The sequence below is a fragment of the Mauremys reevesii genome, linkage group 8 (genome assembly GCF_016161935.1).
Source record: "Mauremys reevesii isolate NIE-2019 linkage group 8, ASM1616193v1, whole genome shotgun sequence".
In the NCBI taxonomy this organism is placed as follows: domain Eukaryota; kingdom Metazoa; phylum Chordata; order Testudines; family Geoemydidae; genus Mauremys; species Mauremys reevesii.
Genome location: NC_052630.1, coordinates 106,135,023 through 106,155,965, shown reverse-complemented (window position 1 = coordinate 106,155,965; position 20,943 = coordinate 106,135,023). Strand labels below are relative to the sequence as shown.

Sequence of the window (20,943 nt, the reverse complement as noted above, 5' to 3'; positions counted from 1 at the left end):
TGACCCATCTAATTAGCCCTGCCTCTCACGCCTCGGATGGGGTGTGGCGGTTAATCAGTAGAACCAGCTGAGTCAGGAGGGGCTGGTTCCCCGATAAAGAACAGCAGGGAACTGCACAGAGGGGGCTGCCCAGGGAGAGAGAACTAGGGTGAGGGGGGCAGTGAGTAGGCTCCCCGTAGGGAGTCCTGAGTCTTCAGAAAGAGGCTGAAGGCAGGGACAGCCTGGGTGACACCCCTCCATCCCCGTCATCATAGGAAAGATGGGGAGTGCAGACTTGATGGGGATTTTAAGAAACTTTGTTTGGGGAAATGGTTTTGTTCTTTTAAAATACCCAGCCTGGGGAGCAGGGCAGTAGCTGAACCAGAGAAGAGTTTGTTGGGTAGCTTGAGTGAGTGAGTGAGCCCTGGAAGTGGGGAAACCAAGGCGGGGTGACCTCCGCCCAGGAGCTGGCTGCTCTGTTCACAGGCACCCAGTTGGGCTTGGAGACTGATGAGTTTGGCATCCCTCAAGCATCTCTTTATTGAATGACTGAGTTGGGTGCCCTTTGGGGGGAAGTGACCATGTTTGCTCAGTGCTAGAGAGGAGCCAGTTTCTCACAGCATGCTGGATTTGAACTAACTCCCCTTGAGATTAAAAAGGAAAGCTGCCATGGAACGTGAAATAGCTTCCAGTCTCTTGAGGGGTGTGTGTGTGTGTGTGTGTGTGTGTGTGTGACACAACGTGAGGAAGCAGGCGTGGTGGAAACATGTCTTGCTAGGGTGACCCGCGCTGCAGGCAGATGCACAAAGAATGTCCAGCCAGCCCAGGAGCTTTCTGGGGTTTGCTTTCTAGCGTGGCATCCATGTCCCGGTAATGCTCTCACCTTCCTGCCTGGATGTGTCCTCCAGCTGCATTTCCTGCTGGAGTCCGCAGGGATCGCCCTCGGGGTACTGACCTGCTAGTCAGTGCATGTTAATGAAGATATTTTGAAACATGTTAGATTCCATTAAAGACTGATTTGCAATTTCTTTGTATAATTTACATATGCAGATTAAGTATATTTTTCTGCAGCCCCTGTGGGTCTTAAATATTTAACTGGCATTGAGAGAACTAAATGTATTATCTTGTTAACCATTTTTTATTTCTGCGAGGCGGGGAAGAAGCTGAGCTATCCAGGTGCTGTGGTTTAAAAGACTCTTCTGTTCCTCAGACCCTTCTGGAAGGAAACCGTGTATCGCCTGAGCATCTCCGCTGTGCTAATCCCCATCCCTGCTGCATGTTTCGCACTTACCCTGAAGTAAACCCCGGGAGGAAAGCACTGATGGGCTATAAATAAATGCTCAAATCAAAACAAAGCAACAACATATGGGGTGGGAGCTGCTCCTTGCCAAGCGGAGATTTCTGAGCACGTGTTCCTTGGATCTTTCTCATCTCACAGCCCTGCCTTACCTCTAGGGCTGGTATGGCTGATAAGGCCAGTTGGAGTCAGCATCCTGCACCCCTTTCTTCCCCCTGTCCCCACTCAGATCTTTGCACCCGCTGAAGTTCTGGGAGCTAGGGGAGAATCCGGCCTGAGGGTTATGGGAGATCCAGGCCACGCTGGAGCAGGTCACCTTGGAAGCCAGTCAGTTCCCCAGGAGAGGGCTGCAGGTTTGGGGTGTGTCGGGTGAACCTGCTTGGCCTTCCAGTGCTGAGGCTGAGTGAATGTTAATGAAACGTTCCCCGTAACTTCCCCATTCCTTCCTGGGGCCAGTACGTCTCTCCACAAGGGGTTAACGCCAGCCTAGTCCGCTCCTTTCCCTGGCGTCCTGGGACGTCTCAGTTCCCAGAGCCTGGTGCCCTTGGAGAAAGGAAGAAATTAACTCCCTGCTACCCACTGCTCCACAGGGCTGCCCAGAGGATTGAGGGGGTCTGGGGCAAAGCAATTTTGAGGGGCCTTTCCATAAAAAAAAGTTGCAATACTATAGAATACTATATTCTTGTGGGGGCCCCTGTGGGGCCTGGGGCAAATTGCCCCACTTGCCCCACCCGCCCTTTGGGCAGCCCTGCTGCTCCCTCCCCTGTCTCATTTCATCCTCTGCCTCCTTGAGCCTTTGCGTGCCCGGATTCTTTGCACTGGCGGCAGCGACTCTTCCAAGGAGGAGCCGTGGCAGCTGGAGTGAAGGACTCTGGGGTTCAGCCTATGCTCATGTCTTCCTTCGCTTGCAGGGGTCAGTGGACGTAGCCCTTGAACTCTGCCTTGGCCCTGCACTGGGTAGGGGATGATTTACAACCCCTCTGCTCCTATCTCCTCTTTCCCACTGGAGCACAGTTCAGAGAGGAGGTTGGTAAACAGCCCTTATTTACAGCAGGCCTGCTCTGGTGACAGCTTCCCTGTGCAAAGGGTGCAAGTCACCCATTGCAGGGCTGGGCGGCCCAGGAGAAGTCCGCAGCGGTGGGAGGGATACACAGACACTGCTGACGCTGTCCCCAGTGAGGCTGAACAAGGACTTATGTGAAAGCATTGGCATTGGCCTGGCTCAAGACGCTGCCCTGCACAGAGCGACGTGGGCTGGCCCGAGTGGGAACGGGGTTCCTCCGCACGTCCCCTGGGATAGGAGGCGGGATCCCAGCAGCGGCCGCGGCTGTTAGTGTCACAGGCCTCATAAAGATAAGCTGTGGAGTCAATCGCCAAGAAAAGTTGGCTTTGGGTTGAAGCTATTATGGCTGCTCATAAAACCATGCTTCATCCTCAGCTGCTTTGCCTGTGGCCCTCGGGGAGGGGTCCCCTTTGCTGGCTTGCCCTGGCTCCAGCAGCATGGCAGCTGGCTGCAGGCAGGGCCGGTTCATGGCTGTCCCAGTGGGTGAGGTCTGCACCCTGCGGCCCACGCTCAGTGCCAGGGGCAGGGCAGGAGCTCTGGGCGTGCCTCTGGCTGGTTCCAGGGCAGCCTGGAGTGGCTCCACTGGGAATCCCATCCCACTGCATCCCCAACAGCTGGCAGGAAGGCAGTGGCAGTGAGGAGGGGTGGGCATGCGGCTGGGGTTCAAAGGAGGAAAACCAGGAGATCCTCATTACTCCAACAAGGATAAAATGCCCCTCACCAGCCGCCTGCCTCCCCACACAGCCTGCGGCCCTGACACAGCTCTGCACTGGGGCCCCTGGAAGCATGAGCCAGAGAGGCCAGACAAGGGTTTGGGGACTGGGTGGTTGTGGCTGGATCTGGCCCTTGTCTGAGGCCGACACCCGTGTGGCCCAGCAGCAGGGCCGACCAGCTGCAAAGCCTGCTTAGCTTGGCACTTCTCAGCGTCACACTGCTCTGCACGCTGAATGAAGCCCCCCGGGGGCCATGTCAGCTTCACCCCACAGAGCAGCAAGGGGCACAGAGAGGAGCAGATGTGCCCACAGCCCCCCAGACAGGAAGTGGCAGAAGAGGAATTAGAATGTGGTGTTCCTGGCTCCCACTCCTGTGCTCCGGCCACTAGCCCACACCCCTGCCATGCTCAGGCCTAGGGAGCCCTGGAGCCACAGGACGTGGGGCTGATGTCAGCGACTCTTGCGGCAGCAGGGTGGGCATGGTGACCGGCTGCCCCATAAACCACACACGCAGGGCCAGATCCTGAGCTCCTTAGCCTGAGCCAAGGGGAGTGGGGAGCTGGCTTGTCCTGCTTTGCGTCTTTCCAGCATTTTACAATAATGACTCACCTCCCAGATGTTAAAGGGCCAGGAGCTGGGAGCTCAGGTCTGCTGCCACCCTCGTGCCCCCGGGCACTGTTCTTTATTAATGCCGTTGAGTTGGGGTACCAGGAGCTGTGGCCGGTTCCCTCTCTGCCCTGCAGGGACTCTCTGAGAAGCACTGCCCGTCTCTGGACAGCAAGGGCTGTGATGACACCTCACCGTTGGGTCCCTCCTCTTCCCCCAGTGACCCTGCTCTGTCCCCAGCAGCGCAGCCTTGGATTTCCAGGGCCTGGTTCTCCTCCCACTCATGCCGGTTTTGCTGCCGAGTCACCCCTGTGGCTTTGATGGAGATATTCCCGACCTGCACCCCGAAGGCAGGAGCAGAACCAGTGCCCTGGCCTCTACCCAGACCCCAGGCCAGGGGTGGGAACCTGGCAGAGGCCTGCTTGGGTCTAATTTTCAAGCCTGAGGGAGACCAAAACCTGACCCAACCCATCAGTGCCACCCCCTCATTCTTGGGGCTCGGCCGGGCAAGGGCTTCCCGCTCCCCATGCCCATGACCTGTCTCCGGCTCCCTCGTGCCCGCGGGGTCGCGCTGACGGCTCCGTGCCCCCTGCTTGGTGCGCGCGCGGTGGAGCAAGAGGTGCTGCGGCTCCTCGACATGCTCCCTCCACTGCGTGCCCAGGCTGGCAGGAGCGGCTGCCACGGTGCCGACCCCCTCGTCAGGAGGAGGGGAGCCGCGCCGCACCTGAGAGGGTCGGATAGTTTTCCAGGGCATTCACGGAGCAGCACGAAGCCCTGCTAAGGACGGCTGGCCCTGACTGCCAGTTGTGGGCAGCCGAGGGAGCCTATGATGGGGTGCTGAGACTCAGGCTCCACATTTGGGACAGACAGTGTTATACACTCCCCTGGTGGGAGTGTGTGGGAAGACTGGACCGTGACAGGCAAAGGGGGGGGGGGGAATTCGGAAGGCAGCACGTCCCGCTCTGCAATGAGCCAGCCTAAGTCATTTTCAGACATTTATACCTCATGTACAATTGCTCTCGCTCCAGTCCAATGGATCGACATGACAACGGTTGTTTGAGTGACAAGCTATCCATTCACTGCCCTCCAACTGCATCCTGCACTAGCTCCCACCCTCTCCCACCCCCGGGAGCGCACTGGGTGTCAGCAAGGGCAGGATACGGCCCCAGGTTCCCAGGACACCCCTCACTCGCCAAGCCTCAGTGCAGGTCAATGTTCTCGTACTCCTGGTGGTCGGAGTCCTCCAGCTCAATGGCAGGCACCAGGTTGTAATAATCCACCGCCTGGCTCATGTAGAGCTTCTCTCGGTCCACCGAGTCCTTCAGCACGTCCGTCACGCTCACCGTCTCCGCTTCCGGGTCGCTGCCCCCCAGCTCCTGTGCTGCTGCCGCCACCGGCGGTGCCCCCTCGGGGCCCGTCTCCTGGCTGAGGCTCCCTTCGTTGACCAGCACAAAGGAATTGTCCAAGGCCCCCAGCTTGATCTCCACCTCTTCGTAGAGGTCCCTGTTGCTCCCCAGCAGGGCGGTGGAGGGCTTCAGCAGGATCTGGTTCCTCAGCAGCATGTTCTTCTCGCTCTCGGTGGGGGCAGTGGGCAGCTCACACTGGATGTAGTGGTGAGGCTCTGCCAGCCCCTTGGCACCGTTCCTCTCCACCGTGGCCAGGTGGCACTCCGGCCTGCGGCTGAGGGTGTAGCCCGTCTTTCTCTTCTGCCTGCAAAAGCACCAGGCGACCAGGGCTAAAATGACCACCAGGGGCAGGCAGATGAAGAGGGCAGTCAAGCTGTGTGCCCGGCAGAGCTCCTGCTTACGGATATCTCGGATGTCCATGCTGCGGTAACGCTCTGGGGTGCTGCACACCACGGCAGGGCCCTGCATGGCCCCGCTGGATGGCTCTCGGGGATACTTCTCCAGGCCACCGAACAAGGCGCAGGTGCAATCCCAGCTATTGTTGGTGAGGCTGAGCCTGGTGAGAGAGGGCTTAAAGACACCGGAGGGAAGGGAGGCCAAGTCATTGAAGCCAAGGTTAATCTCTTGGATTTGAGTGGAAGCTCTCAGGAAGGATTTGGGCAGCTTGCGAAGCTTGTTGCTGTCCAAACGAAGGACCCTCAATCGCGGGGCATCTTCTAGGAAACTTTCTGGAAGCTTTTCCAACTGATTGTGATCCAAGTGCAAGATCTCCAGCATGACGGGCGCAGCGGATGCATTGACAATGTCCAACACGCCGCAGTGCGAGAGGTATAGCTCTCTCAGGCCTGTTACTCCACCAAAGAGGCTCCAGTCCAGGGAGTCAATTTCAGTCCCGGTGAAGTTCAAGCAGCATGTCTGGAGGGCTGGAGCTGCCTGAAGCTCAGAGAAGGCCATGGGTGTACTGCAGTTGCAGGCTTCTTCCACAGTTCCTAGAGCAAATCGCGTGGCAAGCAACAGCCAAGCCCAGAGTATGAATGCCCACAGCTCGCGACCTACAGCAAAGAGGAGAGGAAAGCAGGTTAGTGATTTCTTCTGAGTACAAAGAGGTCTGTAACTAACTCACAACATTTCTTGTACAGCAAACACCGATCACTGAGTAAGCCTGCAGGTCGACCCGTTTAATGCCGGGGCGGCCAACCTGGTGCTCCGGAGCCACATGCGGCTCTTCAGAAGTTAACATGCGGCTCCTTGTACAGGCACCGACTGCGGGGCTGGAGCTACAGGTGTCAACTTACCAGTGTGCCGGGGGGTGCTCACTGCTCAACCCCTGGGTCTGCCACAGGCCCTGCCCCCACTCCACCCCTTCCTGCCCCCTCCCCTGAGCCTGCCGTGCCCTCGCTCCTCCCCCCAGAGCCTCCTGCACGCCCCAAAACAGCTGATTGGGAGGTGCGGGGAGGGAAAGGGAGGCGCTGATTGGCGGGGCTGCCAGTGGATGGGAGGCGAGGGAAGAGGGGGGAGCTGATGGGGGGGGGCTGCTGACGTATTACTGTGGCTCTTTGGCAATGTACATTGGCAAATTCTGGCTCCTTCTCAGGCTCAGGTTGGCATTTAATGGATCAATTTAACTATTGGAGAATAGATTCTCCCTTCAAAAACTTTCCAAACTTGATCTGTACAAGGTTCACTTCACCCAGCCCTGGAATGTAGTTGTCTCTGGGGTGGAACCCCACACCGTACAGCAATTCTGCAAAGCAACTTAAGCTAGGAGGTGAGAAAGACTCCTATCCTAACTGAAATACAGGGAAACAGTGTGCAGGTACCCAGATGAGAACTTAGCAAAGGCCCACCCACCCTGCTGCTGTGCTGAAATGTGCCATGGGATCTTTAACAACAATGACTGTTCAGCGCCTCCTTTGTACATGTCATTGGAAAGATGGCACCCTCCCAGCAGCACACCGCCCGCTATTGGCAATGCATGTTTAGCCACTATCGCTACTTACAGATAATTTGAGGGATACACTATTGGTCACATCTTCCAAATTGTGTCACCTTTAGCATCTCACATTAAAGCATCCTGCAGCAGGGGAGAGGAAAGGGTTGGGGTGACCCCCTGTCCTTCTTCTGAGCCCTAAATACCTGTGACCCACTAGCATCTCCCAGGTGCATCTGGCATGAAAGGGGGGAAGAGGTGAGGGGGAACTGGCTGATTGGGAGGGACTTTCCTTTTTCAGCTACTAACTAAATTCACCCACCCGCTTTAGCCCCTTCCCAAGAATGAAACCACCTGCCCCCAGCATGCTGTGGCCATCTAAAACCTCCCTCTGACTGAGCATGAGACCCGGGCTGGTTCTGGCAGGCAGCTGATGTCAAGCGTCTAATACAGTTTCTGAAGCAGCCCAGCCCTGGCACAAACAAACACGGGTAGGAGCCTTGCCTCTGACCTGGCCAGATCCTGCTGCTCTGCAAAGAGTTACCTGCACCAGGTAATCAGCTCTGCGCTCAGGAGCACTGGGGAACACCCTGATTACACCTGCTCCAGAGGAGAGCAGTTCCCCAGGTAACGGCTGGGCTCTCGTACTGGAAAGGGGCGTGTGTTGTTCAAACCACAAAGGCAGCGTGTGAGAATCACCCTCCCTAGGGCACAGAGATTGACTGGATACCCATGGCCCTGCAATACTTGGCCAATGAGTGATCCAGATTCCTAGGACCAGTGGTCTGGGGTCGTCGGCGTCTACACTGCTCCGACAGGACCATGGACTCAAAGGGCTCATCCACACACACACAGTAAATTGCAGAAAGATGCCAGGCTGAGTTAGATCCTGCTGGGAGAGAAACCTGTGGTTTCAAGGAGTCTAGGGATTTCAGACTTGATGCCGTCCACTATCCTCTCCAGAAGATCCAGAGCCCCAGCTATCTGCCTGTTCCTCTTCTAGCAGCCGCATAAACGCCTTCCCACGGCTATGGCCATTCTTTCAGGGAACCAGCTGGCCTGAGACCCTTCCGTTCACACCGGTGGTTGGAGGCGTCTCTCTGGGATACTTCCATACAGCACAGCCACTTCTCTGAAGGACAGCCAGGCAGGGCTTCCCCACGCAGCCTACGGGGGCAAATCCCGCTTCCCTTCCTTTGGTGCAGAGGGCCTTCGATACAGTGGAATCAGTGCGATCCTGCTGTGCAGAGCCAGGGGCACAATATGGAGAACTGCACAGAGGGGTCTGCACCCTAAGAATATCCTGGATTGGGGGTCCCTGCACCCCAGCATGCAGGAGCGAGGGCGTAGGGGCAGGGATCTGGAACAGGTGACCTCTCCTCCGGAGGTGACGTCACACTGTCTGCATGTGCAACAACAGGACCAGAGAAATTAACAAACTCGTATAACGAAAGGCCACCCAGGACTCCAGTCTGACAGGTCGGACCTCAGTGACCCAGAGAAGAGCTCTGGGTAAGCTCGAAAGCTTGTCCCTCTTACCAGGCAGTTGGTCCCTTGAAAGAAATGACCTCACCCCTCTTGAATCTCCAATATCCTGGGACGGAGAACACTGCAGACAGGTCTGACCCTACCTTCTCTTCCACCCCACGGCCTGCTAGGATCCCAGCTATCCCAGAACGCCCTGCTACGGACAAACGGCCAACTCAGTGGGCAGGACTTTGTACTGATGGGCCACGGCAGTGCAGCGGGGGTAGCGGGTGTTGAAATCTAGATGCCAGGCTTTATGCAGGACAAATCAATTCAGCGACGCTTTACTGGCGTGACAAGCTATGCAAGCCTTGTGGCAGGGTAAGAAAAGGTCAGTCCCACAGGTCTCTGCCGGAGAGTGGGTTCGAGCCACCCAGGAGGCGGCTGTATGCAGTGCTTGGAGTTATATGGGCTCTGCTTGGGTCCCCTCGTCTGGAGTAACCGGCGACACCTAGTCAGTCCACTGGTGCACTGCGACGGCTGTGGGGCTAGGGAGGCCCGTGCCCTGGCCTGTTTCCCCATTTAAGGGTCAGACGTTTACTGAGGAAGCATTCGGGGGGCTTGGGTGACTCAGGATTCCACCTCCAGCTCCAATCAATCCTGCCCAGACACCAGCACCTGGGCATTGGTACCTCCTGGTGCCTGGTCAGCAGCTTGGGCAGAACAGGTTGCTGGGTGTTAGTCCAGTGCCCAGGAGCCTCGGGTCAGGGCTGAGGTTGGCTGGCAAAGGGGGGGGTGTGGAAAGCTCCTCCTGTCGCTACCCATGTCCTGGGGAGAAGCAGGTCTTCAGTTCCCTGGGCTGTCAGGCTGGGCTCTGGGGGAGAATGTGCCGAGGGAGGTGTCTGAATGCCCGAGATGCAGGAAAGGCTCAGGAGCCGAACGGCTGGAGGGCGAGGAGGGAGAGCCTTGGGAATCAAAGCCCCAGGCAGCAGGACCTGCGGCGCATCCGCTCATTCTCCGGAGCCAGCAGCACAGCTGGGGCCAGGGTGTCAGTCCGAGGGCTGCAGACAAAGACCCGCCACAGCTGCGGTGCTGAAGGTAACACGAGCCCCAAGCCACGGTCGCTGTTTCCTCTCTCCCCGGCTCTCTCTCCGCCAGGCCACACCGGGATGGCCCTCAGCAGTGGGGTTACCAGAGACCCCACTACGTCACCCCCAAATCCATGACTCCCTAGGCTGGTGGGACGGTGATTCTACCTGGCGGTCCTGGTTCCGCACCTGCCTCTGCCCCCACCCCCACCCCTTCTTTCTCTCCGTCCGCTCCCAGCGCTTCTCTTCTCGCGTTGCCCCTCCCTCAGTTCTCATTCCCTCCCCCTTGACTCTCTGCCATGACGCCTCCTTATGGCAAGGCTCAGAGACCCTGGCCGCCCCAAGGCACAACTGGCGGAGGGATGACGGCAGGTCCACACAGAATGTCTCTGCTACACACCCCGGCCTGTGTCTCCAGCCCATACAAGCTAGCGTTCAAATGAGGACCTGGGATTTCCCCCAGGCTGCCCCCCCACCCCGTGCTTAGGAGGAGCTCCCTGGGAACATCTGCAAAACAAACTCATTCTCCCCCTTTAGATCCCTCCCAGCTCATCATTGCCATGATGCCTCCGGACGACAGCTAATTCGCTGGTGTGCAGGGAGCCCTGCCTGTCACACTGGCCAGTGTTTCCTTTGTTCCCTTGAACCCCACCTGATGTCTCTTGTCTTACACTGTACGCTCTCTGGGGCAGGGGCCGTCCCTTTGCTCTGCGTCTGTACAGCTCCTAGCACCATGGAGTCCCAGTCCTAGGTGCTACGGTACCATGCATTGGAATAATACTGTATGCTGGAGACATTACAGGGCCCCGGGCTCCGTTCCCTGCCATTGTGCGGGGCAGGAAACGGCAGCACTTTGGCCCGTGTTCCGGTTACCGTCAGCTGGTCTGAGCAGGGGTGGAACAATGAACAATCTCTGCTTATCAGCCACACCATCCCCAGCGGAACTGCTGCTCAGCCAGACACTCCCTGGGCCCTTCCTGGCCACTGCCCATGAGTCGGCTTTACCTCCCCGCCCTGCTCTCCTTAAAGACCAGGCCTAGTTTTTAACCAAGAACCTCTTATGGCTTAAACCCTCAGCAGGCCCGTTCTGGAAGCCGGGGTGGCGAGTGCTCGGTCGTTCGACGTGGGAAAACGGGGCTCTGGTCCCGGCTGTGGGAAGGACTCTTGTGAGGGGGTCTCACAAGGGATCGTGTGTTACTCAGCAACTTTTCCCTCTGCTAATTAAGAGGCAGTGTGCACGAGGGGTGTGCGTTTGTGTGTGTGCCTGGGCGGGTGGATGGCTCAGGGGACCAGGATGGGATGCAGAGACCTTCACCTCCAACTCCAGTCGAGCCCGAGGCTGGGGGACATGGGACTTAGGCCGGGGGCCCCAGGGGTCTTTCACCACTAGGTGGCTTGTTCCAATCCAGCACAAGCCAATTGGCAATAATGCCCCCACCCCGCGCTGGTAGCCCCAGCAAAAGGCCAAGGAGAGTGACCGACGCTGTCGCGGCTGGCGGGAGCCCACTGCCGATGCCCTGGCTGTACCTGGCCATGGATACACCGAGAGCCCCGGGCTGCCAGCGGAGCCGCTTTCACAGGCAGGAAATTCACACTGAAAGCAGCTGTGGGGATGTGCCCCTGAGCTGCCTTCCTGGTGTGTTTCCCTGCCCTGTCCTGCCCCGTAAGAGAACCAGGCCCCATGGCCCAGCGCTGCTCTCATCCTCTCTGGGCTGGATCTAGCAGGCTGTGGTACAAATCTGTCAAAACTGAGGCTCTCCCAGGAAACGGGGGGCCCCGGGCGGCCTGTTAGCAGCTTTTCAAGGTGAGGAGCTTTCCCGGGAGGGGAGGGGAGGGGAGGGGAGAGCCAGCGGCAGCGCTGGAATCCCTCTCAGCCACGAGGCAGGTCCCTTTCTGTTTGCGATAGTGACACTGCTGTGCTTTGGCGAGGCCTGTCCCCTGGCAACGGCCCAGGGCCAAGCACTGGCTTTGATCACCTGAACGGGACACTGTGCCGGCAGTGGACTGGTCACCCCGCTCAGCTGACAGATCCAAGCCTGGCCCCTGGGATGCCAACTGCGCACCGGCCCCGCCTAGAAACATTGGTTTTCTGTGACTGTCCCAAACAAATGGCAAGGCTGCCGCTGCAGCTTTCCAAGCAGTTACCGCCAACAAACTTCAGCCTTAACTCACATCCCCCCATCCCCAATTCACTCGAGGGAGACTGCGTTACACGGCGGGGGAGCTGTTTCCCCCCATGAATTGCTCGGCTGAGGCCTCCAAACTCGTTCCACTGGTGATACAAAGCAGACCTCCTGAAGGAAGGCTTTAGAATGAACCGGATATCGCAGGGAAAGGGACGGGCGAAAGGTGCTTGTTACTGAGGATCTGGTCAGACCATCTGGGCGGCCCTCACCCGATCTTCTGTGATGCCGAGCAGCAGCTCAGCCTGCTCAGCAGCTTTCACCGAGTCCCCACACCTAGTTTTGGTTCCTCTCTGAGCCCTGCCCATGAGAAGCCTGGAAGTGCTATCCCCTCTGCTAGAGCCCAGTGACACCCCTGCCAATTCAACTCTTCCCCCTATGCGTGGCACAGAGTGGCACACACACCCAGCAGGGTCGTGGATGGCAGCAGCTACAAGCAGCTCGCTGACACAGCAGGGAAGAGTGCAGCAGCAACGGGGTATCCAACCCCAGTGCAGCTGGACCCCAGCTCATGGTGATCAGCACAACTCCTGCTCTGTTCACGGTCCCTTCTGGCTCTGTAGGCCCCGTATGGGGCTGTGTGCCACCGCTCCCTGACGCAGCCAGCCAGCATGGCCAGAGCAGGGGGAGAGGAGCCAACTCATGGTACCTTCCCTCCTGCCTCTAAAGCACCAACTGGAACTCCCACTCGCTATGTGCAACTGCAGAACTGGCCCCTTCCGCAGTCCGTTCCCCTTGGCTGGTTACAGCATGCTGCGCTGCTGCTCCTCTCTCCGATCCCGGGGGGCCTGGTCTCCGAGCTGAGGAAAGCACTTTTTGCACTTACTTTTCACTGCATCCCCTCCCCGCCCAGACACACAGCCATTGTCACAAGGGCTCTAGAGAATACACGGATCCTGGGTTTGCACCAGAGTAACTGAGAGCAGCGTTTGCCCGACTCGTGCATGGGTATATATGAAAAATCATTAAGGCTGTCACCCGGTTGGAGTCAGATTTCACAGACACTGGGCAAGATTTTCAGCAGTGACCAGGCCAGGGGTTCAGAGCCGGCCTTAGGGGAAATGGTGCCCCTGGCTCTCCGGCTCCCCGGCCCCTGCTGGCTCCCTGGGCTCCCCATCGCCCCCAGGCTCTGCTGCCTTCCCCGCACATTGCCCCGAGCTTCTTTCTGCGGCCTCGGTCCCCAGGCCTGCCCTATTTCTTGCCTCTTGACCACAGTGCCCTGGGCAGTCACCCACCCGTAAGGCCAGCCCAGACTTTTTACCAGCACGACCCTGTTGTAATTCATTATTTCCTCCCAAGACCCCAGACAGCACGGAGGGCGCCATTTTGTAGAGCAGAATGGTCTCCTCCGTGCACTGTGGTCTCACATGGATGGTGCGTGCGAGGTCACAAAATGGCATCCTACATACATGAGGGGTCACCGCCACCCCATCTGCTGGTGGCACACTTTGGGAACTGCTGGACTAGTGATTTGGGCAGCCAAACTTGCAATTTCTTTTGAAGAGGCCAGTTTTTCACAAGGGGGTGCTCAGCACTTCCTGAGAATTAGGCCTAGGGTGACCAGATGTCCGGATTTTATAGGGACAGTCCTGATTTTTGGGTCTTTTTCTTATATAGGTTCCTATTACCCCCCCATCCCCTGTCCCGATTTTTGACATTTGCTGTCTGGTCACTCTAAATAGGCCCCCTGAAGTGTTTCAGGTTGGGCCCCCAAAATCACTAGCCACTTTTGAAAATCTTGGCCTCTGACGGCTACGTTCTTGCAGCCCCAAAGTCCTACATCCCTTTTCAGCAACGATGCACTTTGCACATCGCCAGCACCTTCCACCCAAGGGTCTCAAGGCACTTTACAAACATTCCCGAATGTAGCTTCAAATCCGCCTGTGACGTAGGAAATTAACAGTTACGGAGACTCGCTCAAAGTTACAAAATGAGTCAGCGGCAGAAGTGGGAATGGTGCTTAACTTGTAATGAAAGAGGTGCTGGGGCTCAAGCCATTTTTTTATTTTCATAACTCATGTGGCAGGCCCGGAGGTGCCGGGGCTCTGACCTGCCAGGCCCGGAGGTGCCGGGGCTCCGACCCGCCAGGCCCTGGCACAAATTAAACCCTGCTGATGATCAGGAAGGATTTTTTTCCATCTCCTCCCTAGCAGCAAAATACCCCCCCGCCCCGGCTAGACTGGGGCCCTGAAGCCGGCATTGACCCCGGAGGACGAGCGCCCCCTATTGAGTCACCAGCCCAAGCGCCGGGACACCCAGCCCAAGCTCCCCAGGCAGGGCCGCGCTGAGAAGGCAGCTGGTGCCCGGCTTTGGCCGGGGGAGCGGAGTCCCGGCCAGGGTGGCACGGGGGAGAGGGGGCTCCGCGCCGGGCTGCTGGAGGGACCAGGCGGCCCCTGTGAATGGAGCCCAGGGAACGCGCAGGCCCCTGTCCCTGGCAAGCCCGGATCACGGACCCAGCCAAGCCCGAGCGCACCCGCTCCCCGGCAGCGGGCCAGGGCCGGGTCAGTCCGCGCCGCTCCGCGCCCGCGGAGCCCAGGGGGGCGCGCAGTCCCCGGGCAGCCGGGGGCGACGGGGCGGGCGGCGCAGAGGGGCTGGAGGGAGGCGGACCCCGGTCCCGGGACAGAGCCCCCGGGCGGCCCTCACTCACCTCCCGCGGCGGGTCCCATCCTCCCGCGGGGGCTCTCCGGGAGCCGAGCGGCGGGGCCCCGTCTCAGGTGTCCATGCCGGGCTGCGCTCCGCGCTCGCTCGGGCCGGCCCTCCCGGGGTGTGGCTCCGCCTGGGCTCGGGCCGCCTGCGGAACAGAGGCAAGTAACTCCCCGCCCTCCGGGATTTCCCGGGCCGGTGCCCCAGAGCTAGTCCCCTGGACCCCTTCTCCGCACTCCCCTTCCCCTTCCCAGCCTCCCCCCGCACTCCCCTTCTCTCCAGCCCCTTCTCCCATCCAGCCTCCCCATATCCACCCCTCATCCCCCAGCACCCCCTTTTCCAGCCCCCCCAGTATGCACTCTTCCTCTGATTCCCCAGCCCCGTCCCTAATCCACAGCCCCACCACCCTCCTTTTTCAGTCCCCCCAATATCCTGCACCTTCTTTCTTCCCAGCCCCCAGCATTCTCCTCTTCCAGCCCCCAACCTCCGCGGGAATTCCTCAGCTTCAGCCTCTAGCCCCCCAACTCTCCAGCCTCTCTCCCTCCAGCACCCACGGCCCTGCTAGGCACCCGGCTGAAGTCCCCCACCCCCTGTGGGTGTCTCTGTGGGTCTATTTCACCTTCAGTGGGAACCCACCCACCCAGAGCTTGGGGACACCAGCCCAGGCAACGTGCACAACTCCGTGACTGGGGGCGGGGGGTGTAAAAAACCGGAGCCCTGGAGAGAATCTGCCCTGGGGAGGCTAATTAACCCCTGGGGCCCTGCTGCCATCTCTGTGTACACTGGTGCTCCTGTGCAAAGGGCCGTAACTAGGAACAATGGGGGAGAGGGGAACTGAGCAGGGGAACTTACGCTGAGCTCTGGGGTGTGGCAGTCGCGGCCCTGGGGGAGGGCCTGGCTGGGCCCCCATCACTTGGGATAGACCAGCTGGACAGAGCACTTGGAATTGCGCTGTAGGGCCAGGAGGAGCTCCGAGGGGGGTTCTCCATCTCTAGTTCCCTCCATTCCTGGTTCTGGGAAATGCAGGGGGTTGGGATCTAACTGGCTGCTGACCCAAGGGGTGTCCTTCTGTCTGTGGCCCTGATCCTGCAAACACCCACTTGCTTAACTTGGTGCACACGAGTATTTCTGTTGAGTTCAGTGGGACTAAGGCCTCAGTGGTATTTCGGTGCTGAGCGAAGAGAGTTAGGCATCTAAATCCTTGTGAGGATCTGGGCCTAACTCCTGTGGGGAAAGTTAAACGTGAATGTAAACGCTTGCAGGATCGGGGCCAAATAGATCAAAGATTCTTCCCTCCCGTTGTGTCTATTGTGACTGTGCTTTTTCCTAGTACAAGCAAAAGCCCAGGGGCACTTGGAACTGGAGAGGTAAAAGTGCTCCAGGTTGAGGAAACAAAGCAGAACAATAAGGAAGATTATTAATACGTAATAACGAATAAATCCTTGCTCCAGCAAGTAATAAAATGTTGATTCCCACCATGACTCTGGGTGGAGGCAGATAAAAATGACTGTACAGCTAGGTAAACCGAGGCTCAGGGTGCCCCAGCGCCCTGAACCTTTAAACCATCCTTTAAACCTGTGCAAAGCTTGTGCATCAAACCAGGAGCGTTTGACACCCACTTTGCACATATGTAAGTGACTGTGCAAGACTGGAGGGAATCAGACCTCAGTTGACTAGCAGGGGAGTGAGTGTGTGATGGAGCCCGTATAATACTGGTGTGGGTCTGACTGTACTCACAGGCCTTATCTGCACCTTCCAAATCCTGCTAGTGTAGACACAGTTATACTAGCAAAAAGGAGCTTTTGTCGGCACAGCTCATCCCAGTTTGAAATCAGACAAAAGCGGGTTTTTGCCAGTATAACTGCATCTACACGAGGGCTTTTGCCAGCCCAGCTACGTCATAAAAACAATGGTACCCAACCAGCACTACATGCCGGCAAAACTTTAAGTGGAGACCCGGTCTAGCATGAGATCTGTGTCTGAGCAGGCTCAGTGCAAGCTAAATGTTTCCAGAAGCCTGAGGAGGCTTGGTGTGAGCTGAATGCTCCTGCGGCCTTTTCTCCAAGCGCTCTGCCTCCTAAGCACCTATAAGCATTCCAGAGATCACAGTACATGCCTGGAATAAACTGTGCTAAGAGGTTGTTATGGCTCATCATTTAAGACAAAAGTAGCTAGGGGCCAATATTTTAAAGGGTTTATTTATTTGACGTATGTGAGGTACCCCTGCAAGTGTAATAGTATTTAGCACTTACACTGGTTTGTTCGTCTTTTGAGCTTTTTACGATTAAAGGAATGTGACCATTAAAAAGGTGCAGTGCCTGGAGATTTTGTTCTGTGTGTGCACCACCTATCGCAGTGGGGCCATGGCCCATGGCTTCCCCCTTACTGCTGTTACAAGTGACAGCTAAGATCACTATAACTGAAAGAGATTGGGGAAGGGGGGCAGAATCTCTCAGTTCTCCAGTGCGTTAGCTTTGTGCACTGGCTACATGTTGGGTCTAATCAGTTTCACGGTTTCCTTTGCAGAGGCAGGTGATTTGTCAGTTTCCCGTCTTGTCTGCATGGTTCTGTTTCACAGCAGGGAGGGAGAGAAAAACACCTTTAAAAAACAGGAAAATGTGGTTGTCAAACTGCAGATATTGGCAGGGAGACCCTGGTCTTGAAACAGCTTTTAACTCATGTTTGAAAAGTGACTGGGTTTCATTACTGTAACTAGACCCCACCTGCCTGTCCAGTGTTACTTCTCTTCCCGTTGCCTGAATGACCCCGTGACTGTCCCCACGAGACACTGCCGACACATCCGCTCTATCGCCTCGTGAGCTCAGGTGGGTCAGCAGCAAGAGCTGATGGTAGCAGATGAGCAACAGGCCTTGCGAAAAGGCAGCCGGGTTCTGTCTGCAGCAGGCAGCAAACAAAACAAACTCCATAGCAACCAAAGGCCGAGCGAGCGTTCTCTTGACTGGGGATTTCAGGGCGGGTGAAACAGAAACAGCCCCAGTTCCTTATTGGGTGTGATGCAGGGAGCGGGCGTTTGAAGGTTACAGGAAGAGGGTGCAGAGAGGAAGGGTGGTGCATTAGGTAGGGCACTAGTGTAGGAAACCTGGTTTCAAGTCCCTGCTCTGCTACAGTCTCCCTGTGTGACCCAGGGGATGTCCCTTAGTCTCTGTTCTCCATCTGTACAACGAGGTCATAGCCCTGCCCTCCCTCCCGGGGGCTCCGATATTATGGAGAAGGGGACCAGACAAGGGCTGCCGATGGACGGCTTTTGCTATGCAATACTCAGTGCTGGAAGCAGAGAGGCCTTCCTCACAGCCCTGAAAACGCGGCCGAGTGGTTAGAGCCTGGCTGGGACTCCAGATCCTGGGTATTCCTGGAGTTTAAGGCCAGAAGGGACCATTCGGATCATCCCGTCTGACCTCCTTGACAACACAGAGCTTAGAGCCTCGCCTGGCGATCCCTGCATCGAGCGCGCGACGTGTGGCTGAGGTATCGCGGCTCTTTTCGAACAATATCTGGGCCTGATTTAAAGAATTAAAATGACAGAGACTCCTCCCCACCCCTAGGTCAGCTGTTCTGATGGTTAATTACCATCACTGTTAGAAATCAGGCCTTATTTCTAGTCTGAATTTGCCGAGCTTCAGCTTCCAGCCACTGGATCTCGTTCTGCCTTTTCCTGTGAGGTTAAAGAGCCCTTGGCTGTCTCGGAAATCGCCTCCCCTCTGAGGTACTTGTAGACCATGAGCAAGTCCCCGCTTGATTTTTTTTGGGATTAGATTGAGTTTCTTCAGACCCCCTTGGAAGGCAGGTTTTCCAGACTCAGATTGTCCTTGTAGCTCTTTCCTGACCCCTCTCCAACTGGTTACCATCCTTCCTGGAGTGCGGACACCAGAGCTGGACGCAGCAGCCAGTAATGGCCTCGCTGATGCTGTATCCAGGGGTGATGCCCACCCCTCTACTCTACCTGATCGGCCATTCCCAGCTCTGTCGCTGGGTGGCCCAGGAGAACTCACACCCCAGCTGTAGAAGGGCGATAGTGATCCTGCCCCAGCTTTGCAAGGGATGCAGAGCTCCGGGAATGAAAAGCGCTGCATGAGTCAGGGTACTACCCTCATTCTGTAGGCTGCCCTCCCACACAGAGGGGTTCCTGGTCTGCTCTCTCCATGAGAGCCGGGCACAGGGACAGGGGTACTCCCTCCTGAAAACCTCAGCCCTGTTCTGGAATGCCCTGTGTCCTCCCCATGGAAATCAGGGCACCTGGCGGGGGGCTCAGAGTGGCTGAAACCACATCCTCTCTCCCTGGTGATGGCCCCGGCTGCCATTCTGCATGCACCAGGTGCGGGCAGCGTAGTGCTGCGTGCCGCTGTGGGTGGATCCCAGACATGCCAAGGAGGTGCACCCCCCCCCCTTACCTGCTCCCTTGCTCTCACGAACATGTCACCTTTCCTGTTTTCTTGATCTCCCCTGACTCTAAAATAAAAGCTGGTCCCTGCCTCCTTTCAACCTGGGCCTTGGGATATTTAACTGCCCCCTGCATGGGCCCTGCTAGAAGCTGACAGGGTGGAGCTGGGCCTCGCTCCTCCTTTCTCCCTCCCCCTTGTTTCTGTTGCTGGCTTCGCCTGAGTCCCATGGTCTGGTGATGCTTGTGGCTCAGGCGAGGCCCCCCCCCGTCCCCCCGTGTTATGTCCCAGCTCTCCCGCCACAAACTGATTGTAACATGGTTCTGCCCTCACGCCCCGGGGGCCGATGAACCGCAAGGGCCCTGCATGGGGTGGGGTGGACCGTGTCCAGCAGAGGGAGCTAATGGTCACTGACCCTGGGGCTGATGCACTGATGTGTGGAAACTGGTGAAGCAAGAGCAAAGGTGGGTTATGAAATGGGGGCCGGGTCGACCAGGCCAGAGTCCAGGTCCAGCATACAACTTTGTAAACGCCCCTCCCAGGCCCAGGTGCTGGAACGAGGGGGGCTGCCACACCCCCTGGCTGGAAGTGGTCTCCATCATATACGGGGTTTACAGCTTAGTTCAATGGCTCTCAGCACCCTCACGATACAAGTTGTTCCTGCTCCCCAGGGCACCTTCCAGCCGGTTGTTGCTACGCCTGACTATAGCCATGGCCTGCTGACGTAACGTGCAGCCCCTCGACCTCACGCTGGGGTCTTGTCTGCTCTCGCAGGCTAAGCCGGCCTGGGCAGGGGCAGCCTTTGGATGGGAGATGACCAGGAGAATATTCAGGCTGCTGACGGGAAGGGGGTGGGTGACGCAATACGAGGCAGTAGCCCCTCTGAATCAATACAGACCTCACTGCCCCAGTGTGATGCTAGGGGGCGGAAAACCAAACCCAGCCTTCCCCTCCCAGCTGCTGGGGCACCTCCCCAACAAGGCAGGAGCAGGACTCGCCGGGAGAAGAGCTCTGCGGAGCTCGAAGGCTCGTCTCTCTCCCCACCAGAAGTTGGGCCAATTAAAGATATGACCCAACCCGCCTGGTTTCTTTCGTTTCCTGGGACCAACACGGCCCCAGCAGCTCTGCAAACATATACACCCAGCAGGTCAGATTCCATCCAGCGCGGGGGGGTGGGGTGTGTGGGTGTGCGTGTGTGCGCGTACACATCAGATCTATGTCCCTCCACCAGAGGGCAGCAGTACCCACAAATCTAAAACATAAGCAAGGCAGCAGGGGTGCTTCCTGTACACAGGCACAGCAGGTCTGAGTCTTTCCAGCAGAGGACAGAAATGCCTTGCACACTATCTGGTTTAATTCCTCCCAGCTGGTGCCAGTAGCAAACACACCCATGCGGACACAGGAGCAGACTCCTCCCCGCACCAGGCAGCACGATGCCTATGTGCTGTCTCACGCATGCAGTCACCTACATGGTGTTATCCATATGATAAATTGCAAACCCCTGTAGCAGTGGAGATCGCAGTCAGGTGCTTTTGACCACCTCCTCTGCATCGCTCTGCCCACCCTCCCATTTCCCCTGGGACTTACTCTAACACCCCACGCCCCCGAGCAGCCTTAAAGAACCAAGTGCCCTCACCCCAAGTCAGCCCACCAAGGAAATTATTCCTTCTTTCCTCCTAACGTGGAATTTTATAGTTACCCGACACTCAGGCCAGGGGTCAAATCCAAATCCTTACTGCGACTCTGGGGGAAAGACCTTGCTCTGAAGCCATGGGGTGACCTCTGACCTCGGGGGGATTTACGTGTGACCCTTCAAACACTCAGACGTCACCTCCGGGTTCTGTGTTCCGGGTTCACTTAAAACATCACCAGATCTTTACACTTTCTGCTCTTGAGCTGTATGGGGAGGTGAGTCCTAGTGATGGGAGCCCAGGCCTGGCACTGGCTCCCGCTTTGTCTCTGGGCAAATCACTTCATCTATTCATGCCTCATTTTCCCCTTCTGTAAAATGGAGACACTGATACTTACCTCCTAGGCGGCTGTGGGGTTTAATTAGGTAACACTTGTTCGGTACTGGGAAGATGGAAAGTGCTTTGCAGGTGCTAGGCTCCGTGCTGGTACATGGATTTTATAGACTCTTGTCTACTGTTCCCGTAGGACTCCTGGCTCAG

At 57.4% G+C, this 20,943-nt stretch overlaps 1 protein-coding gene across 4 annotated transcripts; it reads right to left on the bottom strand.

The window, feature by feature from the left end:
* Positions 1-4,665: 4,665 nt before the first annotated feature.
* LOC120370515 lies at positions 4,666-17,258 on the bottom strand. Of its 4 annotated transcripts, none has more exons than XM_039485348.1 (4): positions 17,099-17,258; positions 16,628-16,974; positions 14,380-14,523; positions 4,666-6,116 (listed from the first exon to the last, which is right to left on the bottom strand). In XM_039485348.1, exons 3-4 carry the CDS (start codon positions 14,396-14,398, stop codon positions 4,858-4,860), a joined length of 1,278 nt encoding a protein of 425 aa, XP_039341282.1. In that variant the 5' UTR covers positions 14,399-14,523; positions 16,628-16,974; positions 17,099-17,258; the 3' UTR covers positions 4,666-4,857. The 4 variants fall into 4 exon arrangements, with proteins under 4 accessions (XP_039341282.1, XP_039341283.1, XP_039341284.1 ...); XM_039485349.1 differs by lacking the exon at positions 16,628-16,974 and adding an exon at positions 15,228-15,461; XM_039485350.1 differs by lacking the exon at positions 16,628-16,974 and adding an exon at positions 15,228-15,388.
* Between the last annotated feature and the right edge of the window lie 3,685 nt (positions 17,259-20,943).